Source organism: Phlebotomus papatasi, chromosome 2 (assembly GCF_024763615.1).
Source record: "Phlebotomus papatasi isolate M1 chromosome 2, Ppap_2.1, whole genome shotgun sequence".
NCBI classification, from domain to species: Eukaryota; Metazoa; Arthropoda; class Insecta; order Diptera; family Psychodidae; genus Phlebotomus; species Phlebotomus papatasi.
Genome location: NC_077223.1, coordinates 49,927,892 through 49,948,955, shown reverse-complemented (window position 1 = coordinate 49,948,955; position 21,064 = coordinate 49,927,892). Strand labels below are relative to the sequence as shown.

General features: G+C 34.5%; 2 protein-coding genes across 5 annotated transcripts in view; one reads left to right on the top strand and one right to left on the bottom strand.

Moving 5' to 3' along the window:
• LOC129801460 (UDP-N-acetylglucosamine--peptide N-acetylglucosaminyltransferase 110 kDa subunit) overlaps positions 1-20,776 on the top strand; it is a 63,586-nt gene extending 42,810 nt beyond the window's left edge. For all 3 annotated transcript variants that reach the window (XM_055846542.1, XM_055846543.1, XM_055846544.1), the window contains 3 exons: positions 6,082-7,816; positions 13,733-13,913; positions 19,726-20,776. In XM_055846542.1, the coding sequence (XP_055702517.1) occupies positions 6,082-7,816; positions 13,733-13,913; positions 19,726-19,990 (2,181 nt within the window). In that variant the 3' untranslated portion in view covers positions 19,991-20,776. The remainder of the gene's footprint in view (positions 1-6,081; positions 7,817-13,732; positions 13,914-19,725) is intronic.
• The window catches only part of LOC129801454 (serine/threonine-protein kinase SIK3), a 91,490-nt gene continuing 84,039 nt past the window's right edge, over positions 13,614-21,064 (bottom strand). For both annotated transcript variants that reach the window (XR_008751697.1, XR_008751698.1), the window contains one exon: positions 13,614-14,062. The gene's annotated coding sequence lies outside the window, so the exon portion shown is untranslated. The remainder of the gene's footprint in view (positions 14,063-21,064) is intronic.

Here is a 21,064-nt window from a genome sequence, read left to right as displayed (position 1 = left end):
AAATCGTTTGATCAATGCAAACAACAAGCGGCGAGACATGATAATGACGTTTCATTTCGCTGTGAGACATCGCTTCGTTTTTTTGTTACTTTTTGCTCTATACCTTTTGTTACTTTTTACCCCAAGTGGCCATTTTTAATAAAAGAATTTCTGGAGAAAGGAACCTTTTTTGAAATTCTAAAATAGATAGCGGGTTCGTATTCAAAAAATCCAAATTATTTAGAAAATATTCACCAGTGCATCAATTTTGGAAAATAAGTAGGTAATAATTGTTATCTTCTGCAAGGAAAATATTTCAAAAATAGGGATAAAACTTTCGATATTTTTTTATTTTCTAAATTCCTTGTTCGAATTCTAAGAAACTTACTACATTGAAGAAGGTCTATGGAGGCTATCTATAGAAAAAATTTGAGCCGCTATTTTTTTACCTTGGAAGATATTGAAATTTGAATTTTTCAATTTGTGACTTTTTGCCTCAGTCTCCCCTATTATTTGGGATAACGAAATTTGAACATATTTCTTTACCAGGAAAAGGCGGATTACAAAAAACGTTATGCTACTTACATTTTATTAGATTATATCAACATTTGTGTCAATAGGGGTTCCCTGTGGACGAGGTGTTCCTTCGACCCTACATCAGAAAACTTAACGATTGAATTCACGATTTTACTAATAATTAAAAAAAAGAACGAACAAAAAATGAATTATTTTTAAGAAACATTACAAAGGGGGCTAGCGTTGCTATAAAAAAAAATGAAATCATATCAAACTTAATTTAGCAAGATTAACTACATCATTGTGATCATTGTCGAGCAACTGTTTCAAATCCATGACGGTGATACCTGTGTAATCTCTGTGATGGGAATATTCAGGACAAATGATAAGGATGTGTTGCACTTTAAGTGGAACATTATAAATGGGATGGGGGATCAGTTCTGTTCATCAAGTAGGACAGTGTTGCGTACGTGTGTATATGGCTGCTTCGGAGTCTGGTGACGATAAAACTATTTCAGTGATTCATATCAGGGAAAATGATTTTGTCTGGATTTTCAAAGATACTTCTCAATTTGTTCGTCATGTCAACGTCTTTTTCCTGTATTTACGTTCTTCTCATGTCCCTGTAGTCTATATTGTTCTTTTAACCTTTCGGTATTTTCCTTCATAAAACTCTTTATTTCTTTTACACCGTGAATTGCTTCGCATATCCAAACTACATTAATGTGGCCTTGAGAATAGCAAATGAAATCATGAATTTTTAATTTTTTGAAACACTGGTAGCTATTAAAATTTGTTGCCTTCAGGAATATAACATTCGGGGACTTTCATATTTGCAATAAGATCAATATTAACGTTAGGGTAAAGGTTCATAATTTTGGACAGTCTGCTTATAAGCATCGATATTCCAAGTTTGAAGTGCGATATTTTCAATACTAATTGATTTTTTTTGTTCCTCTCTTTTCACTAGAGTTGTTTAGAAACTTGTCAAGCTATTTATCGTCTTATTTTTACTAAAATTAGTTTTAATACGTTTAAAAATGAATTGATATGTAGAGGTGAATTTGACTCTTATTTTGGACAACTTGGTTATTAATTTGGACAACTTGGCTGTAAATTTGGGCAGCTAATCTGCCTCAACAGGATGCCCATTGTTTTACATTACAAAAACCTATCTTACCCAGTCCTCTTCATGTATTTGTAAAGGAACCGTAGAATGTCACAAGAAAAACAGCGAGGAAAAATTGTTAGTACTTCGCCACAGCTAAATAAGACTAAAGTAAACACGAAGTTCTGTCATAAGCAATTGCTCACACTGAATTTTCAACAAAGCAATTTTAATTCAAATCATATTCTAAATTTAACGTTTTTAGTATTAAAATCTTCCAAAAAGAACATATATTTAGATAGAATTCATTATTCATCAAATATTGGAAAAAAATCAATTATTTTAATGAATTTGTTTTTAGTGTCCAATTTTACCATCAAAGTGTCCAAATTTAGAAACTGTCCATAATTATGAGCCTTTCCCCTATAAGTGAAACTATTTTTTTTAAAGGAAATGTAGGGTAAGTGTGCCAAATTTCGGCATAGTTGCATATAAGCACCTTAGTTCTAAGTTTGAAATGCAATATTAGGTGAGATTCTTAACAATCTCACCTACTATAATCCTAACAAAATTTCATGTCATCCGATCGCGCTCAAACTTGGCCAAAATGTGTTTCGCCACTTCCTGATCACGAATATATGGGGGGCTAAGTTATGTTCCCGGCCGGCCGGCCGGCCGTCCGGCCGCTCTTTGGAGCTTAATAGCTCCTAAACTAAAAAAGATATCGACTTGCGGTTTTCGGCAAAGGTTATATATCGGGTGAAAATTGCAACTTGGTGCATTGACCCCCCACCCCCCACCCCTCCTTCCGCCATTTTGAAGACCCCCCTTTTTTTGTTTTCTCAATAGCTCCGGCCCTATGGCATCGAGCGGGCTCAAATTTTAGTATGTTATAGCTGGGCCTTAGAGCTTTCCATCAATACCAAACTTAAGGTCCCCCGACCCCCCTGACCCGAGCTATAAGGGTCCAAAAAAAATTTCTTAAAATGGCCATAACTCCGGTTCTAATTGTCAGAATTTAAAAAGTGAGGGCTTTTTGGAAAGCTCTCGTGAAATGCCACTTCCCCTTCTAACATCGCAAGTTCATAAAACCACCGCTAGGGGCGCTATTATTAAAAAGAAAATTTTTAAATCTTAAAAGTTAAATAACTCAAAAATTCCTTATGCAATCGGGCTGAAATTTTAGTATGTTGTAGCCGTTGATTATACCTATCAAACAAAAAAAACCTTAAGTCGATCCATAACCCCTGACCCGAGCTATAAGGGGTCAAAGTTCGAACATTGACCGGCCTCTATCTCCGGTTCTAATTAACATAGCGACCTAAATTTTACCTTTTTGGTTTCGTCTCGATGAGCACTTTCAGATGGAAGTTCAAAAAGTCACTACAGGTGGCGCTGTGATAGCGTCAAAATTCATCGAAATTCAAAGTCACTTTTCTCAAAAACGGCATTGTGCAAGTTAATGAAATTTTAGTATGTTGTAGTCCAGTCTAGGACGTTTCCAAAATGGTGCGTATGTGCGCTGTGGTTTCAATAGAACCGGAGATATGAGGGGTCAAAGTTCACAAAATTTAAAAAATCATATCTCCGGTTCTATGTGACCGATTTTGATGAATGAGGGCTTAAACGAAAGATCTCACCAAATACTATAACTTTCTAGAACATTTGAACTTCGTGGGACCAACACCAGGGGCGCCACAGTCAAAAAACGAATTTCAATATCACATAACCTCAATTATCTCGACTGTCGCTGAACCGATTTTGATGATTACTTCGACATAATTGTAGAGGACATTTGTCTCTACATTTCGTCCATACATCATTTTCCGGTCAGACTACGCTATCACTCCGATTTTGCCGTTTAAGTGTGAAAAAATTGATTTTTCCCATAATAACGCTTTGAAATCACTCAGATGCCAATTTGACTGCCTCTACTCCACCAAGACACTTAAAATATGGTTTTAAATGGAAAGTCCCACAAAATACAACAATTCTTTGATATAGTTGAAGTTCAACAAATGACTACTTGGGGAACTCTGGATGAAAAAACGAGTTAAGAAACAAAAAACCTCGCTTATCTTGACTTCTGAGTAATCGATGAGATCATGTTCTATGGAAAAATTATAGAGAACATTCTGGTCTACATTTCACCCATATAACACTTTTCTGTCAGTTCATCCAAATCCTTGATATTTTGGTTTAAATACAAAATTTGTATAATTTCACGAATTTGATTCAAGATAACTGAATGGCGTCTCCCAACTTCAGCTCTAAATCGAATTTGCATGCACTCCGAGTTAGCTCACGTTAAGAATCTCACCTACATAAGCCGGTTAGGATTATCTGTCCCTTTTTAATTCATATTGATATTTTTTGTTACTTCCTTTTCGGGAGGGTTTTGTGGAACCTTGACAACTACTTTATCATCTTTGTTTTCTTTAAAACAAAGATTCTTTAAAACAGAGATTAAAAGTTCCTAAAATATTGAAAAATTAATAAAAAAATATGGACATTGCTTTAGGTAGTATTCCGGCCACTTTGAGTGAAATACCGGCCACTTTTTTTCTGACCACCTTTTGTGACGCAACGGATAGTAAATTTCCAAGCCTGAGAATTTCACAAGCCCTGAGATCTTCCGTGTAATTTGTCCTGAAGACCCGAAGAGTAGCATCTCAAATTTACGCACATATTCCCGTAGCCATTTGCCCTTCCTGAACTCTTCCAATGCCTTTTCCACATCATCTTTTTCATAGAAGCGATGGTTTTTTTTTTCTCTGGACATTGTAGAACTCAGAAATTGAAAAAAACACAAAATGAATAAGAAATTTAGGAAAGCAAAAGATGTTGCCGGAATAGGCAACACTACCTCACCGAAGAGACGCTCACAAAGTATATACTTTTTTAAGCGAAATACAGGATCCATCTGGGAAATTTTACCCGAAATTTAAAGATTGATTCACTATTAACATAAACAGATAGATAGATAATAATGTTTATTTCATGTCATAAGAAATAGAATTCTCTTTCTGACTATATAATAACAATTTTTTTATACTTAATTCTAATTAAATTTCGAGTTGCGACCAATCCCTACGAGACAAATCCCTAACGTTCCTGCCCATCCAGTAACAGAAACAATCTTTAATGTAAACTAATTAATTTTCATGAAAAAGACCGAAGGAAAACCTTCTGCACTTCACCATAAATCACAAGACTGCTAGAAACACAATCAATCTGTCACATTTTTTGTAAGACTCTTTCCACACTGAGTTTTTACAACGCAATTTAAATTCAAATTATACCTAAAATGAAAAGTTCTTTGTGTTAATATACATCCTAAAATGAATAAATATTTAAAAGAAAATGAATTCATTGATTATTCGAAGATTTTACATACATAATTTTAATTAATTTATTTGCATGGCCGAAATTACACTCAAAGTGGCTGAAATTAGAAGCTAGCCGAAATTTGGCACACTTCCCCTAAATATTTACAAACCAGTGAACAATTCTGCTATTTTTTTTTTTGCAAGACGGTGTAGAACTCAGCCATTGTCCCAGTTATCCAAAAGACTAATTAAATTAATGTTAGAATATTTAAAGTTCCTAGGAGAATAATTTGTCCTTAAATATTGTGTTTTTTTTTAAATTATTTCATAATTGAGTGTATTATTATATTTTTTTTAAAGACATTGTTAGCTATTTCAATCCAGGAATTTCACATTTTCTTTCTATTACTAGGACGATATTTTAAAACTTTTTCATGTTTGTATGTGAGTAGGATGCAATTTATTTATTTTTTTTTTTTAGATAAGACATTAGTAGGGGAATGTAGGCATGGTTCGCACAGAGTGAACTTTCAAACGATGCGAATTTTCTCTTTGTTTGCAAAGAACTGAGTTACCATTTCTCATCTCGTTCCATGAGCTTAATAATTATCTATTTTATGGCTAAGAAATAACGAACTAGCTCTTTGCAAACAAAGAGAAAATTTGCGTTGTTTGAAGGTTCACTCTGTGCGAACCATGCCAACATTTCCCTAAATAATATTCTTCTTAGTAAAGTGAGCGAAAACCCTCTTCAGCCAAAATGCTTGCAATTGGCGTGGATCTAAAAGCACCTGTTGCTAATCTTACTCGACATTATAAATCCCATTAAATCTATATTTGAGGCTTGATTCGACGCTGTATCATAAAAACCTGTGTTGCGTAATTTTCCCCTTATTATTGCTCTGTGTAACTCTAAGCTGTTGTGCTGTGGTCGCACTCCATTTTACTGACGATATAAATTTAATTTTTGTTTTTTTTAAAGATTCCAGCACTCAATCTTGAGAGTTTTTTTTCTTTAATTAAGGGGATGAAAAAAATTGAAAGTAAAGATTTAGATTTATTAAAGAGCATAAAAAACAGTTCTTTAATTTTGATAAAAATAAAGTAATACTGATACATTGCCCCTTTTTCTTTCTGTCGTCTTTGAAGGTACATGAAGCTGAAAATTGTTACAATACCGCCCTTCGTTTGTGTCCCACTCATGCGGATTCCCTCAATAATTTGGCCAATATTAAGCGTGAACAGGGATATATTGAGGAAGCTACGAGACTCTATCTCAAAGCATTGGAAGTCTTTCCAGAATTTGCGGCGGCACATTCGAATTTGGCTTCTGTATTGCAACAACAGGGTAAACTCAATGAAGCCCTCATGCACTATAAGGAAGCAATTCGGATTCAGCCGACATTTGCCGATGCCTATTCAAATATGGGTAATACGTTGAAGGAGATGCAGGATGTATCGGGTGCTCTGCAGTGCTATACAAGAGCCATACAGATTAATCCTGCCTTTGCCGATGCCCATAGCAATTTGGCGAGCATACATAAAGATTCTGGTAATATTCCAGAGGCAATTCAGAGTTATAGGACAGCATTGAAGTTGAAGCCTGACTTTCCCGATGCCTATTGCAATTTGGCCCATTGTTTGCAAATTGTTTGTGATTGGACGGATTATGATGCGCGTATGAAGAAATTAGTCAGCATTGTAGCTGAGCAATTGGAGAAGAATCGTTTGCCATCAGTGCATCCGCATCACTCCATGCTATATCCACTATCGCATCAATTTAGGCGCGATATTGCAGCTCGTCATGCCAATTTGTGCCTTGAAAAGATACACGTGCTACATAAGCCACCGTATAAGTTTGCACGTGAATTGCAGGGTGCCCGTATAAGAATCGGCTATGTGAGCAGTGATTTTGGTAATCATCCCACATCGCATCTTATGCAATCCGTTCCTGGCCTTCATGATCGCAATCGGGTTGAAGTGTTCTGTTATGCCTTGTCACCGGACGATGGTACAACATTCAGAAGTAAGATTGCCCGTGAAGCTGAGCATTTCATTGATTTGTCACAGATTCCATGCAATGGAAAAGCAGCTGATAGGATTTACAGTGATGGCATTCACATTCTTGTCAATATGAATGGATATACAAAGGGTGCACGAAATGAGATCTTTGCTCTACGTCCGGCACCAATTCAGGTCATGTGGCTGGGATATCCGGGCACAAGTGGTGCCAGTTTTATGGATTACGTTATCACAGACGCAGTTACATCACCACTCGATTTGGCACCACAGTACAGTGAGAAATTGGCATATATGCCCTATACCTACTTCATTGGGGACCATAAGCAGATGTTCCCACATCTCAAGGAGCGCCTAATTGTGAGTGACAAGACACATGGTGGTGGAACAGCTGTAGCTGACAATGTTGCAGTTATAAATGCCACAGATCTTTCGCCATTGGTTGAGAGTACAGATGTCAAGGAAATCCGCGAGGTAGTACTGGCCCAGAAACCCGTTGAGATATCACTAAAGATTGCAGAATTGCCAACAACGACACCAATTGAGACAATGATTGCGTCTGGACAAGTTCAAACGTCAGTGAATGGGGTGGTTGTACAAAATGGCTTAGCAACAACACAGACAAATAACAAAGCAGCCACAGGCGAAGAAGTGCCACAGAATATTGTCATTACCACACGGCAGCAATATGGCTTACCTGATGATGCCATTGTCTATTGCAATTTTAATCAATTGTACAAAATTGATCCTCTTACACTGCAAATGTGGGTGCATATTCTCAAGCACGTGCCCAACTCAGTCCTTTGGCTCCTACGCTTTCCTGCTGTTGGGGAGCCCAATTTGCAGGCAACAGCACAGCAGTTTGGTGAGTTCATTGATTATTATTTTTTTTTTAACATAAATATATTGCACATCCTTCCTGATAAAAGAAAAGACGAAAACAAAATTTTAATAGGGGAGACCGGGGTAGAATTAGCCCCCAAATGATTTTTTTCATTTCGTATAATTTGTGCAAAAAAATGTCTGTAGGGTAACGTGTGGTATTTCAGGACACTTTTTTAGCACTTTCAAATTTCAAACAGCTTAACGACTTCTCAAATTATTTTTTTTCTTTGTTGATACAAATATTTATGTTCCTTATGCTATCCAGAATAATGCCCAACGCACAATAACTTTTGTTTGTAAGGGCCAATCCATCTCAAGACGACCATAGGGGTACCCTTCATGGTCTTAGATGTTTCTGAATTTTACATATGTTAAAGTACACGATAAAATAATATACCCCTATTTTTTTTTCGTCTGAAAAAAATTTCTGGCCGGAGATACATGGCGTCAAAGATGGCGCCTCGCGCTTCATTCCTCAATTGCGATTTTTAGCAAATATTTTAAAATGCTCTATTTCGGGAACGGGTTGAGATTTCTTCTTACTCTTTTTTTTATTTGAAAGATAATTTTATACTCTTTAAAACAATATACTTGATTTTGCATTATCTGCTTAAGTTTTTTTGTAACGGTATTTTAAAAAATTTTTGAAAAAAATTAAAAATTAATTTTTCTCAAAAACCCCATTCTCAAAAATTTTGATTTTTTTACTGTTGATCAGTAACATTGAGTACTACATTCCCTGAAAAGGCGAGCTTCCACTTTTGCACTTACTTTTTTTAAAAAATATTTGAAAAATTACCATATTTTCAAAATTAAAAATAACCAGTTAAACTCAAAATTTTGAGTTCAACTTTTCAGGGAATATAGTACTCTACAATACTTATAAACAGCCAAAAAATCAAAATTTTTCGAAATCAAGTTTTTGAAAAAAATTTTTTTTTTGAGTTTTAAATATAAATGTATTTTATTGACAAAAATAAGCCTTTAAATCATATTAAACACATGTACTAATTATGTTTTTTTGTTTTCTTTTAGTTTTTCAAAAAAAAAAATTTGGAAATTTTTTTGGATTATTTTTGAAAAAATTTAAAAAAAATTTTTTTTTGAAATTCCGTTTAAAAAAAAATCTACATATTGACACATGTGTCCAATGTATCTTAAAGTTTGATTTTTGTCAATAAAAGACATTTTTATTTAAAACTCAAAAAAAAAAATTTTTTTCAAAAACTTGATTTCGAAAAATTTTGATTTTTTAACTGTTTATAAGTATTGTAGAGTACTATATTCCCTGAAAAGTTGAACTCAAAATTTTGAGTTTAACTGGTTATTTTTAATTTTGAAAATATGGTAATTTTTCAAATATTTTTAAAAAAAAAGTAAGTGCAAAAGTGCAAGCTCGCCTTTTCAGGGAATGTAGTACTCAATGTTACTGATCAACAGTAAAAAAATCAAAATTTTTGAGAATGGGGTTTTTGAAAAAAATTAATTTTTAATTTTTTTCAAAAATTTTTTAAAATACCGTTACAAAAAAACTTAAGCAGATAATGGAAAATCAAGTATATCGTTTTAAAGAGTATAAAATTATCTTTCAAATAAAAAAAAGAGTAAGAAGAAATCTCAACCCGTTCCCGAAATAGAGCATTTTAAAATATTTGCTAAAAATCGCAATTGAGGAATGAAGCGCGAGGCGCCATCTTTGACGCCATGTATCTCCGGCCAGAAATTTTTTTCAGACGAAAAAAAAATAGGGGTATATTATTTTATCGTGTACTTTAACATATGTAAAATTCAAAAACATCTAAGACCATGACCCCTCGATTTGCGATTTTTTCGGTCGTTTTGAGATGGATTGGCCCGTAAACATGTTTTTAAAATTGCCTATGTGAGTGAGCGAGATGAATAGATCTAGATTTCACTCACTCTCACTGAAATGTCAAAAACATGTTTACAAAACAAAAGTTATTGTGCGTTGGACATAAGATTCTGATCGATAAATGTTGAATAATGCATAATTTTTTATACAAAATAGCAAAATATGTAAAGAAGTAAAAGTGGTATAGGGTGGATTGTGGAAAGGGAGACACTTAAGAAAAAGTTCAATTTCAAATGCATTTTTAGCCGAATAAATATTTATTATTTTCATTTAATTTATATCATGAGATTCCTTGTGATATACTCTAACAGAATCTTAATAGTTTTTATATAGAATTTTCAATCAATAAATTAGAATATTCAATTAAATTAGAAAACAACACATTTTGAAAAGATGGACAAAATTTTGAAAAGTTGGACAAAAACTTTTGGAAAGTTGGACATAGTGATATTAATGACAAAATATCATACGAAATATGTAGAAAATCAAATGTTGAGAGTATACTGTATAATTGGACATTTGATGGTTATGCTAATCTCTCCTTTATGTCTGGGTAACAGTTGAGGAACGCTAATTACCAAGAACTTCCTGGACGTCCAACCAAAAAGAGGTTCTGTAAATTTCACACACGCCTCGCGTTATAGCTTTAAAGTGGATGCAATTTTTAGCACATTTCAATTCCCCATCCGCCCAAATCCTTTTCCACTTGCTTTGGGAGTTCTGTAGAGGCTCCTATTTGTAATTCTCCAGGAGTTTTTGCGAAAAATCAAACAAAACACTTTGATATTTTCCTAGCAACTTCCATAAGAAACAGAGAAAATGACAACTATCGTGTCAAGGTTATGAATATCACGCGTGCAATACATTTTTTTAAAATTCTTCTTGCAAGGCACTCTTTGATTGTTTAATAACGATTTTTGCATTTTAACTTCTAAAATAATCGCAAAATTAGGTTTAATAATCTTTTTATCGAAAATTGAAATATTTAATTGATTTATTATCAAGTTTTTAGGGAGGTGTCTCACATTCCACACTGCTTGGTCCAATTTTCCAAACTGTCTCGCTTTAGACAAATCACCCTACTTCTAGTCTCAGTCCTAATAATTTAATTTACTTTTTTTCTCAATACTGCCTTTTCCTTATGTCCACTTACTTAAATTTTATTAATAACTTTTTTTCTTTTTTTATTTTGGCAAACATTGTAAGAGGGGCGAACCCTATTTGTTTGAAAAATTAATAAATAATAATAATAAAAAAAAATAGAACAATTAGGGCTAAGCCTTAGGTCTGAAGCCCGTATAATGCTCTCTAGAAGGACCAGATCCCTTGTTCGTTGGCCTTAGGTCCGTGCCTTCCCACTGGGGTTGGTTACCCAATTTTCTATCGCTCACCTAAGTTGCCTAAGGGCCTACCTAAGGACCTACCAGACATCTAGTCCGCTTGGGGGTGAACATAGAAATTGAAAAGGAAGAGGTTATGAGTCGCATTAGTCACCCTTTTATTTACATGCAACGATAGGTCCAAAGCTCCATAATGACTAAATTTTTCCTGTTCCTGAATAAATGTGATTCTGCAATAGGGAAAAGTGCCCATGCTTGATACCATTGGAAGCTTCGTAATGACTAAATTTTCTATGTTTCACAATCTATATGTGCCTCACCGCAACCATATTTTAAAAACTGGGAAGGTAGCCAGTTTTTAAAATATATTGCGAAGTCACGTTTATTGAGAAATATAGGAAAAATTTTGTCATTAGGAAGCTTCCAATGATATCAAGCATGGGCACTTTCCCTTACATGTATTTTAAAAACTGGACACTTTCTCATAGTGTTTAAAATATGAGTGCGATGAGTCATATTTATTGAAAAACAAAGGAAAAATTTAGTCATCATGAAGCTTTGGACCGTGCGAAGCATAGGCACTTTCCCCTACCCTTACAAAAAAAAAGATTAGGCAAAAATAATTTTTTTTTTAAAGTTTGAATACACAATGGCCTTCACGGTCGCCGGATACAAACCAAATAGACTTCTCCGTATGGAGTATTTATTTGGCATAGGACAGAAATTAAAAAAAAAAAACAAATTTATACGAGCTGCAGATAGTTCTTCATCTTAAATGGGTTCACATTCTGGACTGGAGGTTCATGTTCGAGGAGCTTGCTATACGTTCACCGACACACTTAAGGTCATAGGCGATGCCAAAAGCGGTTACATCGTAAATTCTAATAGATTCTCAAATATTGAAAGATTTCTATTTTTCTTGTTCAATAAAATACAATTCATTTTGGAATAGAAAATATTCGGCGTTTTGGAAAGGTATACTTCAATTGGCGCATCTTGTAATACTCACAAAATCTCATACAATCGGTCTCAGTGAAATTAATAAAAAAAAACTCCACCTGTTAGTGGTACGAAAAAAGCGTAGTTTTTTGATATTTTAGAACTTAGAAATATCCGGAATTTGATGTACCGTAGATGCGGGTGACTTTGTCCTCCGTGGGTGACCTGACCCTCTTCTTGTTCGTAAGCGTTTCTTTAATTCTAGTAGGGGAAAGCATGCTCCCTTCGGACAATTAATTTTTTTTCTCTATGTTCCTTATGGATTTCACCCATAGCTCTTTTCTGAAAATTTGAGACATTGTACTAGCTATGAAAATAGAATATTATAATGGACCAAATTCATTTATAACACTTTGAAAAAAATTATTTGTGCGAAGCATAAATCGTTCGAAGGTAGTGTGTTTTCCCCTACTTAATGATGGTCTTTACCGATTAACCATTCTTAAACATTAGAATTAAAGAAAAGCTTATGAACAGTAGGGGATCAAAGTCACCAACAGAGGACAAAGTCATCCGCATCACCGATCAATTTTAATCAATTCTGTAAATTTTATTAAACTTTCCATGAATCAATTATTTTGCTTAATGAAATGGCGATTTCTCTCTTTTATAAAATTTATTGTCAATTAAATTTTATTAATCAAGTAATTTTCAAATGAACCTTAAAAATGTTTTTAAATACGTAAATTTTTACTGCTTCTTAAAAATTCTCAGAAAATACTGTTAACAAATATTAAGTTTATTTTATCAAAAGGATTGATAGGAAATTAGTATACACTATTGGAGTCTCATTGTATTTTATTATAAATAAATATACCATCGCACTTCCGCGATTTGAATGGCATTTTTGTCATATCGGTCAAAAGCCCTCAAAAATTAAATTATGATATTTCATATATTAAAAAAATATATTGCAAGAAGAACGAATAATAATCTTATCTATCCTAAGGAAATCTAGACTTATCATTCAGTTCTTCAATCCTATAGTAAACTTTAAATGAGAGGTGACCGAGAAAAGTTGACATAAACCTGAATGGAGAGTACAATTAATGAGAAAAAGAAGTGTTGAAATACTTTTTCCTTGAGCGATTTTAGTAATAATGTTGTGAAAATTCTACATAAGAAATTGATGACAGGATGGTCATAAATAAGTGACAACAAAATTCATCGTCTCTATGTCATCCAATGAAAAGATATTGAGATTTTTCTGTGACGCAAATCATGTATCCTCGCTTTGGGGGAACGAGAGATGAACAATCACGTGGCATTCATGATGAAACACAGCGTCAAATTGTGTGCAGAAATAGATTTTAGGGAGAGATGAGGCTACAATTAAAACGCTACTTTTCGCATAATTCTAAAGGAATCGGGACTTTAACTTTAATGTAATTCAGATAGGCAAAACGATTGTGGATTGACATTAAATTATGATTATGTCCTTCTTCCTCTAGAAATATGTGAAAAAATAGCATTTTCAATGTGGCTCCACCTCCTCGTATTCTCTTTAAAAAGAAAATCATTTTTTGATGACTCCCCATATGCATGATATCATGGAAAGATTATCCTTTTCGTATTTTATTTATTGTCATTTCTACCTTATGCTATAAAATAGGTATAGAATATCAAAGTGTTCACTTTTAGAAGAGTGTAGGTTTGACAATATGAATTATTTTTCTTTTGTCAGGTCTTCCACCAGGAAAGATAATATTTTCCAATGTTGCTGCGAAGGAAGAACATGTACGACGTGGACAACTGGCTGATGTATGCTTAGATACACCACTCTGCAATGGACACACAACTTCAATGGACGTCTTGTGGACTGGAACACCTGTGGTCACACTTCCAGGCGAAACATTAGCATCAAGGTGAATTATAATTCTCACATAAATATTTAACAAGCCCATTTTCAACCACTTCTCCTTATCGCAATCATAAAGTCTCTTATTGTAGTATTCATTAACTCCTTAAAAACCACAGCTGACTATACTTGTTCTGCTTTTAATGTAGCGGGAGCCTTTAAGAAATATATATAATTAATATAATAAATAACTAAGAAAATAAATATTAAATTATAATTAAGAAAAAGATATATCACAAAAATAATAATTAATAAGAAATACATTTTTAAAATTATTTTAGTCGGTATAGGGTAAGTGTGCCAAATTTCGGCATAGTTGCATGCAAGCGCCAAAGTCTCAAGTTTGAAATGTAATATTTTTAATAAAAATAGATTTTTTTTATTCCTTCTTCTTAAGCAGTGTTGCTTGGAACCTTGTAAACCGTTTATCGCCTTTATTTACTTTAAAATCAATCTTAATACATTTTAAAATGAATAAAAATGTAGACATAGTTTTGGTGCCTTATTTCGGCCACCTTCATTCTCATAGTTCCTTGCCCTTTGGGAATTCTTCCAATATCTTTTCCACGTCATCCCGTTGGTCGAAGCTACATTTTTTGTTATTCTTTTGCATTGTATAATCTCTAGAGTATGTAAAAACTAAAAATTCATGGAAATTCGAGGAACAAAAAAGGTGGCCGAAATTGCAAGCTGGCCGGAATTTGGCACACTTACCCTAAGTTGCACTCTATTTACATGAAGGCTCTGAATTACATTGGTACTCGGACATTTCATTACCTTCTTAAGGTCTCTACACATTGGAAGCAATTTTCGTCAAAAATTGCATTTTTGACAGAATTTAGAAGTTTTCACCCAGAGAAGTGCTCTAGGGGCTCAAATAACTTACACACAAATTGCCCTTCTAATTAAAGCATTTTATTTAAAATTGTACTGATTAGTACAAGAGTCAAACTGGAACTGACTCAGTGGCGGAGGAAATGTTTAGCTTCGCGGCATTCCTCCGCAACAACTACAAGTGCCATATAAAGGAATTTGCTTATTAATCAAATATTCGCGAACTGGACTTTGATATGAATGAGTTTCCGACAGTGGAAACGATTTCTATTAACATTTGACGTTTGATTTAAGGTCATATATGTCATTGGTATTTAAGGGTAAAATATTAGGTGAGATTCTTAACAATCTCACCTACTATAATCCTAACAAAATTTCATGTCGTCCGATCGACCTCAAATTTGGCCAAAATGTGTTTCGCCACTTCCTGATTCCGAATATATATGTGGCTAAGTTACGTTCCCGGCCGGCCGGCCGGCCGCTCTTTGGAGCTTAATAGCTCCTAAACTAAAAAAGATATCGACTTGCGGTTTTCGGCAAAGGTTATATATCGGGTGAAAATTGCAACTTGGTGCATAGACCCCCCACCCCCCACCCCTCCTTCCGCCATTTTGAAGACCCCCCTTTTTTTGTTTTCTCAATAGCTCCGTCCCTATGGCATTCAGCGGACTCAAATTTTAGTATGTTATAGCTGGGCCTTAGAGCTTTCCATCAATACCAAACTTAAGGTCCCCCGACCCCCCTGACCCGAGCTATAAGGGTCCAAAAAAAATTTCTTAAAATGGCCATTACTCCGGTTCTAATTGTCAGAATTTAAAAAGTGAGGGCTTTTTGGAAAGCTCTCGTGAAATGCCACTTCCCCTTCTAACATCGCAAGTTCATAAAACCACCGCTAGGGGCGCTTTTTTTAAAAAGAAAATTTTTAAATCTTAAAAGTTAAATAACTCAAAAATTCCATTGTGCATCGGGCTGAAAATTTAGTATGTTGTAGCCGTTGATTATACCTATCAAACAAAAAAAACCTTAAGTCGATCTAAAACCCCTGACCCGAGCTATAAGGGGTCAAAGTTCGAACATTGACCGGAGTCTATCTCCGGTTCTAATTAACATAGCGACCTAAATTTTACCTTTTTGGTTTCGTCTCGATGAGCACTTTCAGATGGAAGTTCAAAAAGTCACCATAGGTGGCGCTGTGATAGCGTCAAAATTCATCGAAATTCAAAGTCACTTTTCTCAAAAACGGCATTGTGCAAGTTAATGAAATTATTAGTATGTTATAGTACAGTCTAGGACGTTTCCAAAATGGTGCGTATGCGCGCAGTGGTTTCAATAGAACCGGAGATATGAGGGGTCAAAGTTCACGAAATTCAAAAAATCATATCTCCGGTTCTATGTGACCGATTTTGATGAATGAGGGCTTAAACAAAAGATCTCACCAAATGCTACAACTTTCTAGAATATTTGAACTTCGTGGGACCAACACCAGGGGCGCCACAGTCGAAAAACCAATTTCAATATCACATAACCTCAATTATCTCGACTGTCGCTGAACCGATTTTGATGATTACTTCAACATAATTGTAGAGCACATTTGTCTCTACATTTCGTCCATACATCATTTTCCACTCAGACTACGCTATCACTCCGATTTTGCCGTTTAAGTGTGAAAAAATTGATTTTTCCAATAATAACGCTTTGAAATCACTCAGATGCCAATTTGACTGCCTCTACTCCACCAAGACACTTAAAATAGGGGTTTAAATGGAAAGTCCCGCAAAATACAACAATTCTTTGATATAGTTGAAGTTCAACAAATGACTACTTGGGGAACTCTGGATGAAAAAACGAGTTAAGAAACAAAAAACCTCGCTTATCTTGGCTTCTGAGTAATCGATGAGATCAAGTTCTACGGCAAAATTATAGAGAACATTCTGGTCTACATTTCACCCATATAACACTTTTCTGTCAGTTCATCCAAATCCTTGATATTTTGGTTTATATACAAAATTTGTATAATTTCACGAATTTGATTCAAGATAACTGAATGGCGTCTCCCAACTTCAGCTCCAAATCGAATTTGCATGCACTCCGAGTTAGCTCACGTTAAGAATCTCACCTACATAAGCCGGTTAGGATTATCTGTCCCTTTAACATGAATACTTTGATTACTTAGGGAAAGTATTCCTGAATATTAGTATATTCAATATAAAAGCAACATAAAAACGGAACAAACCTCTCTCCCCAATATTTTTAAACTATAATAATAATAATAATAATAATAATAATAATAATGAAAAATAATAATAAAAGTTGTTTTTTTTATAATTGAAAGAAAAAAGACTGAAAAAAACCGTACGAGCTTTATGGAGTGCTCGAACTTCAAAGATAGAGCTTTCAGTGAATTATCATTTCGTACAGTTTTTGTCTATAAAAGTTTAACTCTCATTTTACTTTACATTTACTTTCCAAATTTAAGCAAATTAGTTGATAGGGTAAGTGTGCCAAATTCCGGCCAGCTTGCAATTCCGGCCACCTTTTTATTCCTCGAATTTCCATTAAGTTTTAGTTGTTATATACTCTAGAGATTATACAATGCAAAAGAAAAACAGAAAATGTAATTTCGACAAACGAGATGACGTGAAACAAGCATTGGAAGGAATCCCGAAGAGCAAGGAACTATGAGAATAAAGGTGGCCGAAATAGGAGACCAAAGCCATGTTTACATTTTTATTCATTTTAAAATCTACTAAGAATGATTTTAGAGAAAATAAAGACGATAGATTGTTAACAAGTTTCCAAGAAAAAGGAATAAAAAAATCAATTTGTAGTAAAAATATTACATTTCAAATTTGAGACTTTGGCGCTTGCATGCAACTATGCCGAAATTTGGCACATTTACCCTATATAGGCCCTTCAGAGTAGCTTGCCTTTGATCTTTGAAAATTCTATGTTGAAAAGTTTTTCCGTTATAAGGTGTCTAAAGGCGAGATGTTCGTATGGACGGACTACCTCCAAAATTATATCCGATCCGAATTTTATACTTTTTTCATAAACATTGTTCGTAATGTGATCACGTGACGAACATTTTAGCTGAGATTCTTTACAATCTCAACTTTTGTGGTCCGAGGTGAAATCCGACCTCGTCAGATTGGGGCGAAATTTTGGATGTACACGTTTTGACATTCATAAATCATGAAAATCACATGCGTTAAATATCGATTTTCGTGAACGTCCGTCGTATAACCGGTATATCCACTTCTGGCGAGAGAACGGAAAGAGATACCGACAAGCTGTTTTCGGTAAAGGTTAAATGTCGATGGGTGGCTAGAAATAGATGATGTCAGATCCACACCCCCACCCCCTTCCGCCATTTTGGAATAGCACTATTTTTTCCAATAACTCAGCCCCTACGGCATTGATCGATCTCAAATTTTAGTATGTTATAGCTGGGGCTGAGACCTTTCGATCAGAATCAAACTCAAGATCATCCGACCCCCTGTCCCGAGCTATAAGGGGTCAAAATTGAATTTTCAAATGACCATATCTCCGGTTCTAATTATCGGTATTTGAAAAATTTTGATGTTTTGAAAAGCTTTCGTGGCGTACTACAAACCTTATGGCACCCCAATTTTATCCGATTTAATCGAAGGTCAGATTAATCGAAAAATCGATTTTCGAAATTTCGGTTTCGGATATTTCGAAAGCTAGTCTATAAATTTTCTTTAAATTTTAGTATGTTGTAGCTGAGGTCGAGTTTTTTCCTACGGTGGGTCGCACTCCTTCCTCGATATTCCACGACCTGAGCTATAACTAAAAATATCTTGACCGGACTGAATTTTTGGTGTTTCTGCAGCGGTTTTGATAAAATTTTAGTATATATTATATTATATCTGAGATCGAGATCTTTCTGACGATGCGTCCCATCCGTCTCTGCCCCAACCCACTATACCCCGACCCTTACTAAACCCAAATGGACCGGACTCTATCTCTAATGTTTATTAACCAATTTCAATGAACTTTTTTTCTTTTGTTGACCTTCCCCACTCAGACTATTTAAAATAGAAAATGCCCAGAGATAAGCCCAGATAAGCTTATGGTAGCATAGATTCTTGACAGGCGATCTCGCAATGCGTGCAACTCACGGTGTTTGGAACTCGGAATGCGTAAAAATAATTTTTTTTTCAATTTTTTCCATTTCGACCGACAAGAACAGATTACTCTATGCGATTCTTTACCCCTAAAATTCAAAGCACAGTCGAATTTTCACGAAGGGGGGTCCGTGGTGCAATTGGTAAGAGCGTTCGGCTATTGAGCGGTGTGATCCCTAACTCGACTGTCACAGTTGACAGTTTGAGTCTCGCCCAGTGCAAATGCCTGAAGCATCTAAATGGACAATTTTCTCATACACAGATTGAACGAATAAAAATTTGTAAACTGAAAAATGTACAAAATTGCAAAAAAGCCAGGTACATCAAAATAAATAATAATAATAATAATTTTCACGCATTCCGAGTTGCACGCAATTCGAGGTCACCTGTAAAGAATCTGAGCTATACTATAAGCTTATCTGGTTTTTTTTCTTTTTCTATCTAAACTGTTGAGAAATATCTAAGTTCTAAATTAGACATAATCCTAAATTACTCCATCTTAAGACCTGAGGATTAGCCGAGAGACGGATTAGCTTAATCACTGAGAAAAAAATGGGGTGCGATTATCATCTTTTCCTCATAACTTTAACACTTTTTAGGTGTAAAAATATATCAACATTTTTTAATGTTAAGTTTACATATTTTTAAGGGTAAAATTAACATGAAAAAGGGTAACTTTAACCCTCAATACACCTAAAAAGGGTAATATTTACACTGATTTCGGATCAATACTGCAGGGTAAAATTAACATTTTCGGAATGTTATTTCAACTTTTTCGGATTTCTCTCAATGTAAGAATAATAGAACTTATGGCAAATTTATTGTTTTTTTTTGCAGAGTTGCTGCATCACAATTAGCTACATTGGGCTGTCCGGAGTTGATTGCACGAACACGACAGGAGTATCAAGATGTGGCCGTTCGCCTGGGCACAGATCGCGAGTACCTGAAGGCGATGCGTGCTAAGGTGTGGAAGGCGCGTGTGGAGAGTCCCTTGTTCGACTGCAAACAGTATGCTCAGGGTCTTGAGACGCTGTTTGGGAAGATGTGGGAGAGGCATGCTCGTGGCGAAGTGGCAGATCATATTTCCGCCAATTCCAAGTAGATTATTAAGAATTTCAGGCGGATTTTGGAGAGTGATAGGATAAAGAAGGAAGATATTTTGATGAAAGGAAAATTAAATTAATGACGACTAGAAGAAAATTTAAAAAAAAAACAAATAGTCATGTAGTAAATGATGACATATTGGATTAGAAATTTTCTCCTAAAAGAAAAAAAAAACATTTTTTCCATTCATTTGCAAAATTTTGAGGATTTCCAATGGAAGATTTTTTTTGAGTAGTTTTTGTTTCTAAATATTTTCCACATGATTGATAAATACAGAAAAAAAATTCAAAGAGCTCAGTCTATGCATTATCTTTTCTTTTTTTATTTTTAAAAGAGTAAAGGTTTTTTTTTTAATGAAAAAATTGCATGCTTTTACAGCTTTAGAAATATTTTAGGATTGAGAGGGCAAGAGTTTCTGCAGCATTGTATGAAGAGTGACTTTACATTGTCTATTTAGATTTATATTTATGTGTAATTGTAATGTAAAACTCGTGAATTTTATAATAATTTCTCTCTTTTTTTTACGTTAAACATTTAAAAAAAAAAAAACATTGGTAGGTACAGTAAAATATTACATATAGAGTTTTTGTTCGAGAAAATATACGAGATACTGATGAGTTTTTAGTAATTTTTTTTTCTCAAACTGAATTTAATTGAATGTGTTTTGTCGCGTATGAAAAAAAATATTTGTACATAAATCAACTTTATTGTCTGAGAGATTTGTTTAAATAATCCTTTATGTGCTTAAGTATATATTTCAAAATATATGTTACACTGAACAAAATAGGTTTTTTTATTTCGTTATCCATGGCAAATCTCTTGAATTTGTCGAGTTCACTTTTCAGATCCGTCAGGTCTCCAAGAAATGGTACAAATTTCGACGAGAGACGCCATCCGTTGCATAGATCACAAATACAAGCAAATGGTATGCTCGGGTTGATCGCATTGAATGGAAAAAAAGAGAGAGGTACTTTTCCTTGGCGAAACACCCAAGAGCTCCAAGCAGTTTATTAGTCTTTTAGCAACAGTGGTCGAGTGAACAAGGTCTCTGTCTCTGTCTCTCTTTCTTCAT